At 44.1% G+C, this 18,634-nt stretch overlaps 3 protein-coding genes across 3 annotated transcripts in view; all 3 read left to right on the forward strand.

The window, feature by feature from the left end:
• itga8 (integrin, alpha 8) overlaps nucleotides 1-1,570 on the forward strand; it is a 60,007-nt gene extending 58,437 nt beyond the window's left edge. Inside the window, exon 30 of the mRNA XM_035526043.1 lies at nucleotides 1,476-1,570. Within this exon, the coding sequence (XP_035381936.1) occupies nucleotides 1,476-1,565 (90 nt within the window). The 3' untranslated portion in view covers nucleotides 1,566-1,570. The remainder of the gene's footprint in view (nucleotides 1-1,475) is intronic.
• Nucleotides 1,571-6,724: 5,154 nt separating this feature from the next.
• Nucleotides 6,725-9,321, forward strand: LOC113577079 (tripartite motif-containing protein 35-like). Its single transcript, XM_027009540.2, has 5 exons — nucleotides 6,725-7,418; nucleotides 7,498-7,593; nucleotides 7,744-7,974; nucleotides 8,244-8,266; nucleotides 8,373-9,321. Exons 1-5 carry the CDS (start codon nucleotides 7,032-7,034, stop codon nucleotides 8,539-8,541), a joined length of 906 nt encoding a protein of 301 aa, XP_026865341.1. The 5' UTR covers nucleotides 6,725-7,031; the 3' UTR covers nucleotides 8,542-9,321.
• A 6,227-nt stretch (nucleotides 9,322-15,548) lies between these two features.
• The window catches only part of fam171a1 (family with sequence similarity 171 member A1), a 29,495-nt gene continuing 26,409 nt past the window's right edge, over nucleotides 15,549-18,634 (forward strand). The window contains exon 1 of the mRNA XM_035526640.1: nucleotides 15,549-15,946. Coding sequence (XP_035382533.1) covers nucleotides 15,838-15,946 — 109 coding nt within the window. The 5' untranslated portion in view covers nucleotides 15,549-15,837. The remainder of the gene's footprint in view (nucleotides 15,947-18,634) is intronic.

Genomic DNA, 18,634 nt, shown 5'->3' on the forward strand with positions numbered 1-18,634 from the left:
TGATGAGGTTACATGAACACAGTGGTGAGGTTGACATGATGAGGTTAACATGAACACAGTGGTGAGGTTGACATGAACACAGTGGTGAGGCTAACATGAACACAGTGGTGAGGCTAACATGAACACTGGTGAGGCTGACATGATGAGGTTAACATGAATGTGGTGAGGTTGACATGATGAGGTTAACATGAACACAGTGGTGAGGTTGACATGAACACAGTGGTGAGGCTAACATGAACACAGTGGTGAGGTTGACATGATGAGGCTAACATGAACACAGTGGTGAGGTTGACATGATGAGGTTAACATGAACACAGTGGTGAGGTTGACATGAACACGGTGGTGAGGTTGACCTGAACACAGTGGTGAGGTTGACCTGAACACAGTGGTGAGGTTGACATAAACACAGTGGTCATCTGTTACATGCTGTGCTGGAGAAATTAGAGGCATGTTGCCTTAAAGAGTCAGTTCTTAGGACCAAACCCGTGGCCATGGAGTGTGTTAGTGTGTATGCGTGTGTGCGTGTGTGCGCTTCAGTGAAAAGAAAACAGTGGGACTCAGGGGGGCAGAAAGACAGAGATGCCTGTGAGAGATAGAGAGCCCAAGGGAGTGAGGGAGGGAGTGAGAGAGGAAGAGAGAGAAGACGAGAGAATCCGTGGGGTATGTGCGATGTGCAACTCAGATGTAGGCCCCTTAAACGGCATTCGGTGGGGTGGGCGACAGTGAGAATAAGAGTCCTATTGCATGCTGAGGTTTAATGAGTCATGTTGATCATATCAGTGTTGTGTCTACAGCACTGTTCTCAGGCTTTTGATTGGATCCCCATGGACAGGGTCTCCTTTTATTGGCTTACACACACACATACATTCTCACCAACCTCAACACATATGTCCACATACCCAAACGCGCTTAATGATGTCATTTGCTCGTTGTATGTGTGTGTGTACGCATTTGACTGTCCAAAAGAGATACCGAGAACATTAAGTGGTATCGTTAGCCTCGGTGCTAACACCAAGTGCTAACATTTGCCTTGGTGCTAACATTAAGTGCTAACATTAGCCATGGTGCTAACATCAAGTGCTAACATTAGCCATGGTGCTAACATTAAGTGCTAACATTAGCCATGGTGCTAACATTAAGTGGTAAAGTTAGACTCTCTTATTATGTGGGTGTGTCCTTTTGCATGCTGTGGCACTGCCGTCTACTACACTCACCATGCTACAGTCAATCAGAAATGCATATGCAGGCCAGACGCAAGCTCAGCTCAACCTGGCCCGTGCTCAGTTTTCCCTGATGGGGGCACATCTGTGGAAGTGTTTTATTGGAGTGTCTACGGTTTCTCCTGCTGACAAGATCTATACCCTCTCTCATCCACATGTTTTATCACTCGTTCCCTCTCTCTCAACTCACCTTCTCCCTCTTTCCCCCTTTCTCTTCTTCCTACTGTCTCTCGTTCCCCTCCTCCGCCTCCCCAGTGCGGGTTCTTCGACCGGGCGCGGCCGCCCAAAGACGACGACGTGTCAGACCGGGAGCAGCTGACGGCGGAGAAATCGACGGAGGCCTGACGGAGGCCCAGCGAACAGCAGGGTCGCTTCAAAGGAGGCCCCGCGGCGCTCGCCAACGGGATCGCACGCTGAATCTGCCCCATGGACTACATCTCCCACGCTGCACTGGGATCTGTGAGCTGGACCACAATGCCGTTGGTACAGAACTTTCTTTGGACAGGCAGAGCTGCTGGGAGGCACATTCCTCCGATCTCTTCCCACTCCAGCAGGGCTGCAGTACCAGCAGGGTCTGTAGAAACGGAGAAACCCTGCCCCTCGCATCGTGTTCACCCAAGACAAGTGTCCCAAATGCAGATACTGTTCAATACAATCCCCTGTGCGACTGGGAGAAGAGACCCCTTCTTACAGACCACCCTATCCCCCACCTTATATCAGATATGGCAGCTCTGCCTCGATGTTTCTGGGCCAATTCGTTTCCATGACCAGCACACACAACTTTTTTCAGAGCTTTTCCTAAATGTGCTTCAGAAACCCCTCTGAGTGCCTACCCTTTTTGTACTTCCTTATACACTCGTACACACACACACACACACACGCACACTCATACACTCACACACACATTCATACACTCACACACACTCATACACACACACACACACACACACACTCATACACACACACTCAAACACACACACACACTCATACACTCACACACACACTCATACACTCACACACACACAGACACACACACACACTCAAACACACACACACACTCATACACTCACACACACTCAAACACACACACACATTCATACACTCACACACACACACATTCATACACTGACACACACACACACACATACTCATACACTCACACACACACACACACACACACACACTCAAGCACACACACACTCATACACTCTCACACACACACACACACACACTCATACACTCTCACACACACACACACACACACACACACACCATTCAAAATACAAGAACCAGCACCATTTATTTATGTAGTGTTGTCAAAATACCATTGAACACTATGGAATAAGGGCCAAGAGTTTTTCCCCTGTATCCTTCAGAAAATGTTTTCCTTGCTGTAAAGATTGCAATCCACACTTGACATTCCGTGTTGCATAAAAAATCCCTTAAACAGTCCTGCAATGTCAACCAGTTTATTTAATCCTAACGTGCAAAATTCCAAAATTCCGATCAAACTGTCGGAGCGGTGTATGAACAGATCTAAATATGTGCAATATTGTGACATTTTTTGCGTTTCTGAATCACGTGTACACTGGTTCTATTTTGTTGTGAACTTGAGGTTGTTTGTTTTGTATATGAAGTTTAAAGAGACGTATTTGTTAAGTTTCATGGTTGAAGCAGATGCCACAGTTTTGCTTCGTCTTTCTCTACAAATCTTTCAGTGTATTGTTTAACTATTTCTTTCATTAATAAACTTTTGACAAATAAAAGATCCATCAGAAATTAGAATTAAGGGAATAAATGTCATCAAAACAATCATTAGTCATGTTTCAAAATACAGATGCAGTGTCTACCTGCAAGGAAATTAATGGCATTTTTAGTCAAATGTACAACACACAGCACACTGCTTAAGATCTTAATGAGAAAACATTTTTGCTGAGCATTGAATGAAGTTTCGTCTACTGCCTGTCTTAAGATTCAGGTTTAAGCGCAAACAAAATTCATTTCTCATTGAATACTATTTCTGTCACCCTTTTTTGTATATCTCTTCGTGCTGTTTGTCTTGTTTGTGTTTCATAAGTTGTTTGCTGTTTATATCATGTCGTTTTGATCATATTAGTGAGCGATACGGTAAAGTGGATCTTTCCGATTCTGTGAACTTCAGCACTTCAGTCGATGCATGTGAGCTTGAGTCTTCGTGACGTCATGCCTGCTGTCTCCATAGCCACAAGCAAAGAGCAAAGACCACAGACCAAAACATTCACGTCTCTGTAAATGATGCTTAGTCAGCGTAACTCTGTAACATATCAACATAACACTAGCAATCTTAGTCAGCCTGAAATACGCTTAGTCTGTGTAACCCAGTCAAAAATGCTTAATTCTGTAAAAATGCATAGTTAGTGTAACTTTAAAATATGCTTGGTCAGCTTGACTAAAACAAACTCAGTGTAACTGTAAAAACAATGCTGTCAGCATCGCTGTGTAAAATGTGCAATCTGCATAACTAAAATAGGCCCTGTTGGTGTGAGTCTAATTCATGCACAGTCAGCATAACTACAATATGACCTCCATGTGTAACAGGACAGTGTTAAGCTTTTCAGTGCTTTCGGGACAAGGTTAGTAGGCCTCCTCCCTTTCTCCTTCAGGTCCTCGTGAGAGGCGCACTAGCGTTACTATTGCCAATCCCTTTCACATCTCTGAAATAAATCTGCCTCTTCTTCTCGTCAGCCTGACCCCGCTCCAACAACCTTTCTAAAGGCTTGAGCAGCGATCATCTTTTCCCCCCCATGTGCCATTTAGCGAATACCTGTCTGTCATCTGGCTCTGGCCCAGTAGCCCTTGAAATAGCTGGAATCGCTCCCATTCCCAAGAAACCTGGCCGTGACCCAACCTGCCTTGCAAATTAGTCATTTCCAACCATCCTTTTTCAGTCAAAGTGATGAGAAAGGCAGAAGCCGCCCGACGTCAAACGTTTCGCGCAGTACACGCAGTTGTTTTCAGCCTTTTTCAATCAGGTTTGCATTCTCAAAATAGCACTGAATCTGCCCTTTAAAGAGTTGTAAATGATCTTCTGTTCCCTGCTGATAATGATCACATTAATATGCTTCTTCGGCAAAAGTGCATACAATAAATTATGATGTACTCCTCTCTCATCTCATGGCATATCAGGAACAGCATTACATTTGTCACTACTGGCAAACACAGATCACACACTGCACATGTCGAGGTGCCTCAAGGATCTGTCGTGGGGCCGCTCTTTTTCCTTTATTCACTCTGCACGGTTCTGGTTCCGACCAAGTAACTTGACTGGACAACTAATTATTAAATCAAGAAGTCATAATCTGTTGTTGCTTATTACTGTGAACTGTGAAATGGTGCTTTTAGGGCTGTTGTAAACATCACACGAGAGGCACACGGTACGGCTGTGATTTGGTCGTAGGCACGAGGCTGAAGACAATTATTATTAATTAGTAATGAAAATAGAATACAATAACATACTATTTTGAAATTTAATTGCACGCTTCATTACGTCCTTTACACATTTATGCTTTGTACTGTTCTATAGCAGTGTAGCTGAGATGACCTACAGAAGTGTGATGTATGGGAATTCGTGGGCGTTCTAAGTGTGTCATGTTTATCTGTGTACAGCGTAATATACCTCACATTATGACGTTCACGGTATGATGTTCAGTTTTTAGGCAAGTTAAACAGACCTGTAATAAAAGTGTAGATCAAACATTTTAGCCAGTGCCCTGTGCTGTGCATCGTACAGGTGATATATACTGAACATACTGTGTCTGTGGGCTTTTCTGCCTTGAGAAGCGTAACTTCTCCACCATGATTTCTGAGGTTATTGCACCATCTGCTGGATGATTTCCTGAAATACCTGTGTTTTGTTTGTTTTTAAGCACATTTCTAAATGAGGTCATTTCACCCTCTGTACAAGCAACTATTACATATGCAACAAACAGACACAAGAACAGGCATAGGAAATTAATTGTATTTTTCATGGAACGTATTATTAAACATTTTTAGTAATACCGGAATTAGTTTCTATGCTGATTGGTCAAAAACCATAAATAACTTTGGAATATTTCTTTCTTGTACCTGTAAACTCCAGTTTATTACCTAAACAGCAAACAAACCACCCCACCCACCCACCCCCACCCCAAGCTCACTGTTCATTTCAAGCCACACTTCTTGGACAGTACCCAGCCCCGATGACACCCTCAATGCATGCTCGGTTGCCACCAGATCTGTATGGGCTTTTTACGTTTTATGTCAGTAGAACACACAGTTGCACTGCCCCCTTTGCGGTCACTTCCTAACCCATAAAATCTCCATTGGCCTCCCTGTTGGCCAAGGCTGTACCCAGCCCCACTGGCACTGTTGATGCACACTCAGTGCTGCCAATTCCGCATGGATTTCTCCAGTTCCGCATGGATTTCTCCAGTTCCGCATGGATTTCACCTCTCCAACACTGCAGATCCATCCTGGCCTGGCTGGTGACTAATGCCACTGGCACTGTGACTGGGGCCACTGGCAATGCCCAGTGCCACCAGTCCATCTGGATCTATCACATTACACAATGACACACCCCATCACCCCACTCCCCTACCCATTTGTCGGGAACAAAAAAAGCCTTCATATTTATTTGATGGTTATTGCAGAGAGGAAGCGTTTGGATTTCTGTTGGTTTACTTGTTTGTTTCATTTTGTGTTTTTTCAGTTTGCATTATTAGGGAAATATATTTTAGATCTTTTGTGTGATGATGAGATGTCTGTATATCTCTTCAGCTCTTTCTTGTTAACGCTTTTTCTTCTCAAGTGGAAAGGGGATGTGATGCGTGACTTGAGCAAATGAGTAAACAATGGCCGTTTGGTGCATGATTGTAGAGTCTGTCTGCTGTCCTGGGCATAGTGACATTTTAGGGCCTCTGTTGCAACCATCTAAAGACTGCCTGTGTGGTCTGTTGTCCTGTGGTGCAACCATCTGTAAAGACTGCCGGGTGGTCTGTTGTCCTCTAGTGCAATGATCTGTAAAGTCTGTGGACAAACCACATATGGATGATGCCATCCCAGTAATCTAATGCTGTATGTACATCAACAGCTGCACGACACCTGTGGTCTTTCTGTTTATTAAGCTGTTCTTCCTGTGCGTAACTGTAATGTGCTCGTACTGAAAACATGGAACATTAGCTTAGACCAACTCCAAAGGGAACTAGCAAGCGCAGGTCTCATACAAATGGAGCGAACACATAACTTTGTAACACATTAAGGTGAGAACGGTAACGCGGTCAAGGCCAGTGTCGCAGGTGTGTCTGGCACTGGAGCGGAAAGTACGACTCATGGATTTGTGTCAGGATGAGGCGATGCATTCGTAAGTGTCTCGTCATGCAATGGTTTCGTCAACGGCGAATCCCAGGTGAGAGGGTAAACTCGCGAAAATGAAAGAATGATTTTATTTTATTTTTTTTTCAAGCTAAACCTCACTAGGACACTATAGCTTTGAGTAGCCAAAATATGAATTTTAAGTTTGGCTTCAAAACATCGCTAGTGGCAATTTGTATAAGCCTCCCTACACTTAGTCTCATTTGAGTGTAGACTGCAGAGCAGTTCGCGTAGAAGCGGATAAAGGTGGCCCCTGCAGACCACTAAAAGCGCGATATTTCTAAAGAAATTGAAAGTGAAAGTGCCATGGAAAGGAACGTGTTTTTTCCCCAACTACAGCTATGTCAGCATAGACGTTCACTTATAGGATCCTTCAGTCAGCCAACTTAAAGGACCGGACTGGCTTTTCGCGAACATTAGATAATGGCCTCCAAGCAACCCTTCTCTGACGAGGACTTCACGTGCCCCGTGTGCTGCGACATCTTCAAGGACCCGGTTCTCCTCTCGTGCACCCACAGCGTGTGCCGCGGGTGTGTTAGACGGTACTGGAGTGTCGAGCGCTCTCAAAGATGCCCGCTGTGCAGGAAGCAATCTGCTCGCAATCCCCCCCTCAACCTGGCTCTGAGAAACTTGTGCCGGACCTTTCTCGAGGTTAGAGAGGACCCCGAAGTGCTTTGCGATATTCACAGCGAGAAACTGAAACTGTTCTGCTGCGACGATGGGCAGCTTGCATGTGTTGTGTGCAGAGACTCAAGCAAGCACCAGAGTCACAGGTTCTCTCCTGTCGATGAAGCAGCGGATGAACTTAAGGTAGGCTACAACTGAGGTAATAAACTAGTAAAAAACAGATCAATCAAAGTAGAACTAAAATGTTCTTTCTTAACTGTAGGATATTATTAAGCGTGCACTGAAGTCAATGACAAAGAAAGTGAGGAACCTTCAAGAGGCCCGGTTTAACTGTTACCAAAAAGTTGATCACATAAAGGTGAGCATGAGCTCAGCCTGTTATGGCCATATACTCAAGTAAATAACTTAAATGTTAGTTCATTTTATGCATCTGATAAAATTAGAAAACAATTTTTAAATGTTCAATTTATTAGTATTACTCACGGATGTTTGTGGTAATAAATATCAGCAACAGGCCCAATATGTAAGGAATCGGACTGAGAAGGAGTTCGACAAACTCCATCAGTTTCTCCAAAAGGAACACAGAGCCATAGTGACTAAGCTGAAGGAAGAGGTGCAACTAAAAACACAGATGCTGGAAAAGGACATAGCAATAATGAATAAGGAGGCGCGCTCTCTCTCCAAAACCATAAATGAAATATCGAAGGAACTAGAATGTGAAGATGTCAAATTCATAAAGGTTAGGTTTCAAGCATGTCTCTGTCTCTCTCTCTCTCTCTCTCTCTCTCTCTCTCTCTCTCTCTCTCTCTCTCTCTCTGTGTGTGTCTTACTCCTCTCTTTTATCTTTTTATCTATCTTTCTTTTCCTGTCTTTCTTACTACCACCCTCTCTATATCCTACCCTTTGTTTTCAGTGCTCCCATAGTCCCTGTTGTAAAATAAAAGCTGTTGATTTGATGTTATGCTCTTTGTTCATCAATCCCCAAATCCTTTTCTCTGTTTTTAACAGAGTTTCGAGAAAACTCTGAAGAAGTAAGTGGTATTCTCTTCCTTCTCATTTTTGAATTCTTTTCATTTCACACGGCGTAACACGCAGCCTGCGGTCCTCGCCCTGAGTGTGTCTGTATGTGTGTTCCAGAGCCCGCTGCACACAGGTGGAACCAGACGAGGTTTATGGAGAGCTGATTGATATCACAAACTACCTGGGCAACCTGCAGTTCAGAGTCTGGAAGAAAATGAAGAAAATAATCAAATACAGTGAGTCTGGTATTGCTCAGGTTAATTTCAGCATTCTGCACGTTAAATAGAGCTCCAGGTGACCAGGACAGCAGCTATGTCCAAACTGACCACTTTGGGACTCCACCAGAATCAAACTCTGTCGAGCTCTCGGTATCGCCAAAAAAAAGAGCAAAATATTGAGAGAGAGAGAAAGGAGTGAGGTATGTGGCCATACCACAGTGAGGTATGTGGCTGCTCTTTCTCTCTAAAGATTTTAAGCCTTTGTCTGTCTGCATTCAGCTGGGGTTCATCAGCGTTTGTCAGCCGTGGACTGTTCAGTCACTGCGCGCTTGTGCATCCTTGTCTGCATGCGGTGGCTTGTGCACAAGAAGGGTGCTGAAACTGGGTGTGCCGGTGTGGTTCAGAACCTTGGAGAGCGTATAGGTGCTCTCAGGTGGCTCAAAGGACATTAGAATTGTAAATCTGCAGCTTGTAAAAAATATGTCAGATGCACCTATTGATGTCTTGCCTCTTCAGGTCCCATCATCTTGGACCCAAACACTGTTCACTGTTGATGATTTGCGCCTGTGTATTGTTTCATGTTTATTAGTTCATGTATTTAAACCCTGTCTTGTTCCCTGTGTCTTGGCTTTCATCGAAAGCCCCTATTTGTATTGGAAGTCCAGTTTGTGAATGGAATCAGTGCCTTCATGTTTGGACGCCTACACCTATGTGACTCTTTGCTTATTCCTAGTCTTGCTTTATCATATCCTCTGTGTATAACCTCCTAGCCCTTCTTATCATGTATTTTCAGACTCTCCGGGTTGGTAACTTGACCCTAAACTGTTCTAACGATGCTGATTCTGCATCTGCCCCTAAGAAAATAAAATACATTAAAAAACACATTCAAGCTTCAAGCAATTTGTTTACATAAGCACAGTAGCAGTTGTGGTCTTATGGTATGAAGTTAACTAAAAATGAACTGAATTTAAGGCTTTATTGCTATTTCTCATTTTGCTCATATTTCTGGTTATTGTGCCATATTGTTAAGGATGTTTGATTGCTTGCTGAATAATGCTGCATAATGCTGGCAGCCTGAACAGCTTTAATCAAACCTAAAATTCACAGTAAATTACACTTTTTTTTTCTGTAAAGCACAAAGCAGCTTTACAGAAATCATCAATACAGAGACTCTGGGTCCAGCCCCAAATCAGCAAGTCAATGTGACAGTGACCTTGAGAGGAACCAAGACTTAGAAGGGGAACCCATCCTCCATATGGTCCATACCAGATGGCAAAGTAATAACACATAATGAATTAAGTTGCCTTGGCTTTTAACTTTAGCTTGCTATAAAACTTATAAGAGTATCTTATAAGCCTTGAAAATGACAAATGTTTGGCAGAGGTACTCAGATTACTCCAGTGAAAAAAAATGTAGTAGTTCTGTTCAAAGTCAGAGACTCTGCTGTCCAGTCTGGTTCTTCCTCAGCTTGGTGTTCAGAGAGCCCCTTTAAATAGCCACACTTGGGTTACTGATGATGGTGAATGAATAATAAAACTATGGGAGGAGCAACAGGAGCTCAACCCCCTCTGGCCTTCACAGCTTGTACTGTTGAAATATTGCTTTCGAAGAGTCCTTAGAGTTCTAAACACATCTATCAGTAGTCAGAATTTCATGGCTCTAAACAGACTGTTCTGGATTTATTGTGTTACGTACTGAGATTGAGGTGGTATATAACACTGGAAACTGCACAATATAATCACAAGATGTATATAGTACATTTTCAAGATATATAGTGCTTCATATTAAAAAAAAAAAACTTAATAATGGGTAATTGAAAAATGTCACATTAGACCGTTCAGAGTCTGTATCCGTGAAATAGTCTACACTTGTTAATTTTGATAGTGAACTCAAGGCTCTTTTCACTGATCTACCGAAGAGTTTTATCTTTAGCCTGCAGTGCAAAATGCTGAGTTGAAAATTTTGAGGCACTTGAAAATGAGAAAGCATATTTCACCTGCTGTCAGACAGTGGTGTTGGCTACCCTTGTCTTTTGTAACTGATTCTAAGATACTTTTAAATGGACTTCAAATATTGTGTTCTTGCCCCATTGTACCACAGTTAACTGATTCTTTGGCACGTAATTAGCCTGAAATTAGACTGTAGTTAATGTAATTAATTATTTCAATATACTGTTACTAATAAGTACATTATTATTATTATTATTATTATTATTATTATTATTATTATTATTATTACATTGCACTTTAGCTGTAAAGACACGTCTTCTGATGCTAAACTAGATCTCATCGCCACAGTGATACATCCTGAGGTCTTCAGGTTTTTCAGGTGTCACAAAATGAGATACCTTCACCCAAGTGACCTGACCAAGGTTGATGAAGCCCTAGAGGTGTCCCACGGATCAGCTCTCTTGATCCGGAGCCTATGCTGGCGTAGGTGTATCTTCTCCTGTCTCCTGCGATGCCAAGCAGAGGGACTCCCCTGCCACGGGGCACGCTTCCACGGGTGAGTGCTTTGTGGCAGCCACGCTGACCGAGCGCTGGGGTTCCTCCCTCTTCATCTCCTGTGCTCGCTCTTCCCATGGCACTGTATGTTCCAGCACTACCACAGTCTCCGTTGTTACAGCGATATGGAACTTGAGTTGTATCCTGATCTGTGTCCAGAAGCCCAGACTGTGCTTTGGGCTTTAGATGCTTTTCGCCCGTTCCCACAAAGCAAACGGACGTCTTGGCACTATAGGTGATGTCAGCTGTGGCTCTGAGTACCTGGTCATGCACCCAGTCACATTTCCCTAAACCCAGAACCTTTTTACAGCAGCTAAAGATGTAAATGGCAAAGAGAGAAATATAGCATCTAAACCAGGCCCCAGTGAGGTAAAATAGATGGACCAGGGAGAACATCATTAACTGCCTGAACCAGGAGCTTAATACGTTCTGCCTGCCATAGCTCCACCAATGAGATGGTTCTCTCTACAACACACACCCATGGGTCCAGGCACCCTGATGTCTCATCCCCACTTCTCTGCTGACCCTCTGCTCGTCAGCAGCTGCTCCAACGTCCCCCTGGTTTAGCTCACAGTGCACTTGTCCCTTTGCTTTATCCCAACAAGTCACGAAGCTTCATAATCCTGCTTCTCCCCCGTGTGCTGCTCCCAGCAGGCCTCTATGGCTCTGCCGTCATATCATCTCCTCGGCTCCCACTTCTGCTTTGCTCCCACTCGCTGGGGCACTTCGCAGCACTTTGAAGTCTTCCTGGATAGATTTCACAGGCAGACTCGGCTTGTGTGCGTTTTTATAGACGGTGAAACTGGGAGGCCCAGCCATCTCCTCACACAGGTGGAGGTAAGTCATACAGAAGTAATGGTCAGAGGTTTATTGGTAGTGCCCCGTGCTGGTATGGCCATGACTTGAGTTTCCCTGGGAGCACTGTTCTATCAATATTTTTTGTCCACCCATCCAGCTCCTTGCTATTGTTCTGAATCAAGCAATAATTGTATGTAATGCAGAAAAAAATTGACAAACAAAATACAGGATACAGAAACACACAGGACCGAGGTCCCCAGTCTTCTTGTTCGCTCCCAGTTCATGTTGACCTGTGCAAATGAGAACAGGCCAAATACAGATAAGAACATGAACAATCTCGGTATGTGCATTATGACGTTTTTGTGAAGTACTGAAGAAGTGAGGAGTTGCTTAATATGGTATGAGAATGCAAGGCAAGTTTATTCATATTCAACTCTCTATACACAATAACAAGAGTTTTACACATTATGTAGAAACAATTGAGGAAATAACTTAAATAATAAAGGCTGTTACTTTCTGAGATCTATCACCCCATTAAGACCTTTGCAAAAAAAAACAAAAAAACAGGTTACAAAAAAGTTAAAATAATATACATTTACAAATGGAAAATACTAAAAAAATTAAATAGTCAAGAAAGAATAAAATAAAGTGTGGTTTCGAGAAAAAAAAGAAAAGAAAATAAAGCCAAAAGACTAAAAATGAAAAGAAGTGCGAGAAATCAAGAACATTTTTAGTTCGGACTTAAATAGACTTGATGCAGAGTGCTGACTGACAGGCATGGCTGCCTTAATACTGTAGGATTTTTCCCCTGATCTGAAAATCACCCCTTGGCGGATCGCATAAGCAGATGGTCTTGGTAAATACGTTACTTATGACAGTTAAACCACTTTGCTTTGTCGCCCGAGGGACGTGCAGTCCACTGGATCTCGCTCCCACTCCGCAGTGGACTTGTACCACCAATACATGTGATTTCGCAGCAGGCTGCGCCCGTTGTGAGAACAGCTTCCAGACTTCCTTTTTATGCCGAGTTTGTTTCTTGCCTTCTTTGCCACAACATCTTCCGGGATCTGGTGCCCCTCTCCTGCGGCCATGATGTCTGCGAAGCCTGCTCGTATCAGTTACGCATCGGCGTGAGATGCCAGCACCGTCGGTTTGCTGAGAGCGCACCAGCGCATAAAAATCACAAATGGTACACTATAGATATAGCTGCACGTCAGAATAAGGTGAGAAGGTGAGAAGTGTCTGGGTTTTACAGGCACTGCAGACGTTTTTTTACCGTTTGTTGAGTATGTTGTATGTGGTAGTCTCAAATGTTTAATTTATTTGGTTTTTTAAAACATAGTGGCAGGAAAATAGTTTTCCTGTTCATTCCTGTTATTTGGTACCTAAACGATTTTTTAAAGGTCAAAGTGATAAAAACGATAAATGTGGGACATATATTGAATGTGTAATTGAGCTCACACTCAGTGGCATAGCACAGAATTCTAGGGCCCCAGCACAAGAGGCAGGGTGGAGGCCCTTTTCAAAGATTTTTATAACTTTTTACATTTATGAGCCACTACTGGGGGGATCCCCCTCCCCTCAGCTCAAGACAACCCCCCCCTCTCATATTCCCCCTCCCCAGAGCCCTATCTGCCCCTCCCAACGCTGTTCATTTATTCTGCTGGAGAAACTTCAAACAGCACTCAGGCCCTTACAGAACAAACTTCAGGTCCCCAAAGGAGCGAAATTAAACTCTGATCAAAGCGAAATGCACATTAAGGTGAGTGCTGGCCACCATCCTGAACTGTACAATGCACTGGAGCTTTGAAAGCATGCTGGCCCGCCTTTACAGGAGACCTCTGTTGCCTTCAGCACCAGGCCCGGAAAACAGAGAGGCAGACAAAGGCGGATTTTGAGGACCTCCACCAGGTCCTGCGGGATGAAGAAGCAGCCAGGATGGCAGCGCTGAGGAAGAGGAAGGAGCAGAAGAGACGGTGGTGAAGGAGAAGAGAGAAGACATGGCTATGCGCTCAGACGCGATCAGGCTCGTAGGAGAGGAGTTTAAAGCTGAGGGCATCTCATTCCTGCAGGTTTGGCTTCTCTCTTTTAAAGCTGTCAGGTACCAAAACCAAATCTCATACTGGGCTGAAAAATGCAACCGAAAGGTTTTGTTTTACTCATTATTTGGCCCTGATGTTGCTTACACTCTCGGAGCGCATCTGCACTGCCCAGCACAGAAAGGAGGACGAGAGACCACTGGTAATCATGTTTGTTTGTGTGTTGCCTTTAAAATAATTTGTAAAGTATTAGATTTTGACACTTTAATATCGACATATTTCATACTTTTGCTTACTTATTTATTTCCACACTCTACATATTTTTATTTGTTTGTTTGTTGGGTAGAAACAGTGAAAAGGTAAATAGTCCTTCTTGTTATATCTGTTCCAGAGTGGCTAAACCACACCAACTTTCTGATTGGTGAGCTTATGTAAGCTTTACCCAACATTAGGGCCACTCATTTTACATTGGAAAGGGAAAAATTATGCCAAAATGAACTGAGCATTTCCTGGATTTTGGGATGATATTCATATGACACATTGTGTATATATGTAATCTACCCAGGAGAGTAAGATTACCAAATTAGAACAAAAAACAAAACAAAAACAGATATGGGCTCCTTGGGGCCTTTTTTTGTGAAGCACACGTGAAGCCCTGATTTCTGCATGCTGTGCTCCAGTTGTACCAGAGCTCAGTGCATTCTTATGGATCTGCACAGGTGTCCAGGTGTGCTCATAGACACAGCTAAGCACATGGGTAACCTGAAGTTCAGAGTCTGGGAGAAGATACAGGAGGTTGCTCAGTACGATAAGTTCTACTTTGCTGTTCACCAAATGGTACCAATTCTTCTCTTCAAAAAAGACTAAAAGTATCTTGCTGGATTGGATCTCCTGTCTATCTCATTTTCTCTCACCAACACCTGTGACTCTGGAACCAAACACTGCACATCCCCTCCTCACCCTTTCAGACGACCTGACAAGAGTGGAATGCATCTCCACGGCACATCGCCTCCCTAATAATGCAGAAAGGTTTGAACAGTGGTAATGTGTCTTGTGCTCAGGGGGCTTTACTTCAGGGACCCACAGCTGGGACACTAAGGTCAGAGATGCGGAGGAATGGGAGGTGGGTGTCACCACCGCCAAGCTCCCGAGAGGAGGGAAAACCCACCGGAACAGAGAAACCTGGAGCACCAGGTTATGTGGCGGTGAGCACGAGGCTTGTTGGTCACCATCAGCAAATATCAAGCTTCAGCTGAAGGACAGTCTGCAGATGGTCAGAGTGCAGCTTGACTGTGGGAGGGGTGAGGAGGCATTCTCTGATCCGCTTTCAGACACACACCTGTTTACTTTTAATTATTCTCTTACAGAGAAACTCTTTCCTTTCTTGTCCATGTAAACACTCGGCACTAAGGATATCACCAAGGTTCATTATTATTGGACTGAACAGTTTAGAAAATTCAGGCCACTAGCTAAAATCATTAGTATTGTTATCACGAAATGAGCAGTATGTTTCCAATCTAAAAGACAGAATGAAGCACAATTATTAATTATGTCTAGCAAAAACAGAGGGAAAATAAAGAGAAATGCTCTCGTAAAGGTCTGAGTTTGATTATTGCGATAGTCAACATCAGACGCCAGGCGGCAGACTTCACCTTCAGATTATGGCTTCCGCACAATAACCGGTGTTCTTTCTCTGAGGTTCTCCCTTTATTATGAGCTCTATGATCCCCGGCTGTGGACAAGGAAAGGGTTAAATTTGGTGGCGCTCTTTCTCCCTTGAATCCTGCCAGCCCAGTGAAAAAGAAAGAAAAGAAAAGGGAAAAAAAGCGACTGCTCCAGCGTCATGTACGGAGGACGTTGTCGGGATTTTCGGGGGCGATCAGCTGTAACGACATGCACGTTATGAGCACCAAACATCCGAAATTATGGAAGGGAACAGTATCGTGCACAACCCTTTAGCGCAATAGACGTTACGATCTGTCGAGAAGACATCCTTCATCTTTCTTTCCTTTAACTTCCAATAATGCGTCGCACGGATATCAGCAGGTCTGTCGTGATTGTGCTCTGCCTGTTAGGATGCAATATCTGCAAAGCTCTGACTAAAGCTTTGCAAGAAGACAGCCGTGCCAAAGGTGAGTGGAGCCGCTTATGGTAATACGACAAAAATAAGTTCTCGATTATTTTTAATTTTTATTTTTTGCAATGTCACTGACGATGGCGATAAAAAAAAAACTAAGGCTAAATAAATCTGTTTTGCGATGTGGACGTGATGTTTGCGCGGCTGGGTTGAAACGTGGTCCCCAAGCTCCACAACAAAGCTCCGGGGGAAGCTGGCTAGGCTGTGCGAGTAGTAAAAAGTACCGTAGCCACTTAGCTATGCTAGCTGTCAGGAAGAAGTATTAACATTTTATAACCGCCACTAAACAAAATAACATTATATTTAGAGTTTGGTCAGCTTTTTTCTTAAAATATATATGTATATATATTTTTTGTAAAATTTCCTCCTAGCTAGCTAACCGCTAGCTGCGACCACCATCACACCAAGGCACTGGATAATTTCCTCCGGCGTAACATCCATTACTGCACCAAGCCAGCCTGGGCGCCACCAGGGTTAGTTTAGCCCGCTACCGACCACCAGTAACGTGTAGGATGTTTATTTTATTTGTTCGGTAGTCTGATGATACAACTGAGGTAACTTAACCATCTGCGAGTAGCTGCCTTGTATAGCCTGCTTTAACGTTACGTTTGCAGCTGCATGTCGAGGGGGTTTAGATGCTTAGGTTAGCTAGCTAGCCATATCCTTTCCATTTTTCTGCTCTTAGTACATATTTCTACGGGACGTTACTGGTGCGCCTGTCTGGTGTCTACGGGACGTTACCGGTGCGCTTGTCTGGTGTCTACCGGTCGTTACTGCTGCGTTTGTATGGTGTCTACGGGACGTTACTGGTGCGTCTGTCTGGTGTCTACCGGACGTTACTGATGCTTCTGTCTGGTGTCTATGGGACGTTACTGATGCTTCTGTCTGGTGTCTACCGGACGTTACCTGTGCGTCTGTCTGGTGTCTATGGGACGTTACTGATGCTTCTGTCTGGTGTCTATGGGACGTTACTGGTGCTTCTATCTGGTGTCTACGGGACGTTACTGATGCTTCTGTCTGGTGTCTATGGGACGTTACTGGTGCTTCTATCTGGTGTCTACCGGACGTTACTGATGCTTCTGTCTGGTGTCTATGGGACGTTACCTGTGCGTCTGTCTGGTGTCTACGGGACGTTACTGATGCTTCTGTCTGGTGTCTATGGGACGTTACTGATGCTTCTGTCTGGTGTCTACGGGACGTTACTTGTGCGTCTGTCTGGTGTCTATGGGACGTTACTGATGCTTCTGTCTGGTGTCTACGGGACGTTACTGATGCTTCTGTCTGGTGTCTATGGGACGTTACTGGTGCTTCTATCTGGTGTCTACCGGACGTTACTGATGCTTCTGTCTGGTGTCTATGGGACGTTACCTGTGCGTCTGTCTGGTGTCTACGGGACGTTACTGATGCTTCTGTCTGGTGTCTATGGGACGTTACTGGTGCTTCTATCTGGTGTCTACCGGACGTTACTGGTGCTTCTATCTGGTGTCTATGGGACGTTACCTGTGCGTCTGTCTGGTGTCTACCGGACGTTACTTGTGCGTCTGTCTGGTGTCTACCGGACGTTACTGGTGTGTCCTTCCGGTGTCTACCGGACGTTACTGGTGCCTCTGTCTGGTGACTACGGGACGTTACTGGTGCGTCTGTCTGGTGACTACGGGACGTTACTGGTGCGTGTTTAGTAACCCTCAAACAACTATGCTTGATGTTAGTTAGCTGTTCGTTAACGGTTTGGCACAGGTAGCTATCAACATACATTTCACCGAATAACTTTGGGAATATACTGTTAGCAACGTTAACTACATTTTATTTAACAACCAAAGGTTGTTAAATAGACAAGAGAAATTACCCAATGTGGTAATTTCGCGAGATGTTAAACGTTTTGGTTACACACTTGCACTCACTACGCGCAACTGCCAGTCCGTGGCGTGATCCAAAATTCTCGAGCCTTGCTTCTTTAACAGTGGGGATACTTTTACAAATCGTCAACCTTCGTCTGTCTCTTCTGTTGGCTTTATTTTTTAAAGTCGCTGCCCGTGTTGCAGCTGGGGCGGGGGTCCAAAAAGGGGTTTTGCTGTGCCAAGTGCGTGCGTGCGTGCGTGCGTGCGTTGGGCAGGCGTCGCGCCGTCCGTGCGCGCGGTCTTAACGGCATCGGGGCCGCAGGTTTCCTGCTGTGATCCGGACAATGAGCTGCTGCTGTGGAGAGAAGAAACGGCTGTAATTCATTATGGAGGCAGATGGTCGTTGGTGGTGGAATACGATTCATGCAGTGTTACGATTTAACGGGCTATCAGCTGGAATGAAAAAAAAAAAAAAAAAAAAAAAAAACCAACCTTAAACGCATTTTCTTAGTCGATGCGATAAGTAGTCATTTAGGCCAGTTGGACGTATGGAACTTTGGCACCGGAATTTCTTTGAAGTTTCGGTACTATGGCATGATTTTATTACTTTGTGTTCCTGAGAGCGAAAATGCGGCCAGCGGCCATGCGTGATCTCTTGTTCTTTTTGTGTTGCGCTAATGTAACTTTTCCTTGTTGAAGTTTGCGTGCTTGTGGTTGTGACCAGTGATAGTCGTGCGTCTTAAAATATGTTTATTGAGTAGTTGATCATGAAAAGACTGCAGCCACAACGGTGGTGCTACACTATATTGCAATACAGTTAAAACATTCACTTTTAAGTAGGTCTT

The sequence above is a fragment of the Electrophorus electricus genome, chromosome 5 (genome assembly GCF_013358815.1).
Source record: "Electrophorus electricus isolate fEleEle1 chromosome 5, fEleEle1.pri, whole genome shotgun sequence".
NCBI classification, from domain to species: domain Eukaryota; kingdom Metazoa; phylum Chordata; class Actinopteri; order Gymnotiformes; family Gymnotidae; genus Electrophorus; species Electrophorus electricus.

Bases quoted from the DNA above. Each gene is read 5' to 3' on its own strand.
- LOC113577079 (XM_027009540.2), top strand. From the start codon at position 7,032: ATGGCCTCCAAGCAACCCTTCTCTGACGAGGACTTCACGTGCCCCGTG. The intron at 7,419-7,497 runs GTAGGCTACAAC...TCTTAACTGTAG, and splicing joins AAGCAGCGGATGAACTTAAG to GATATTATTAAGCGTGCACT. The intron at 7,594-7,743 runs GTGAGCATGAGC...AATAAATATCAG, and splicing joins AAAAAGTTGATCACATAAAG to CAACAGGCCCAATATGTAAG.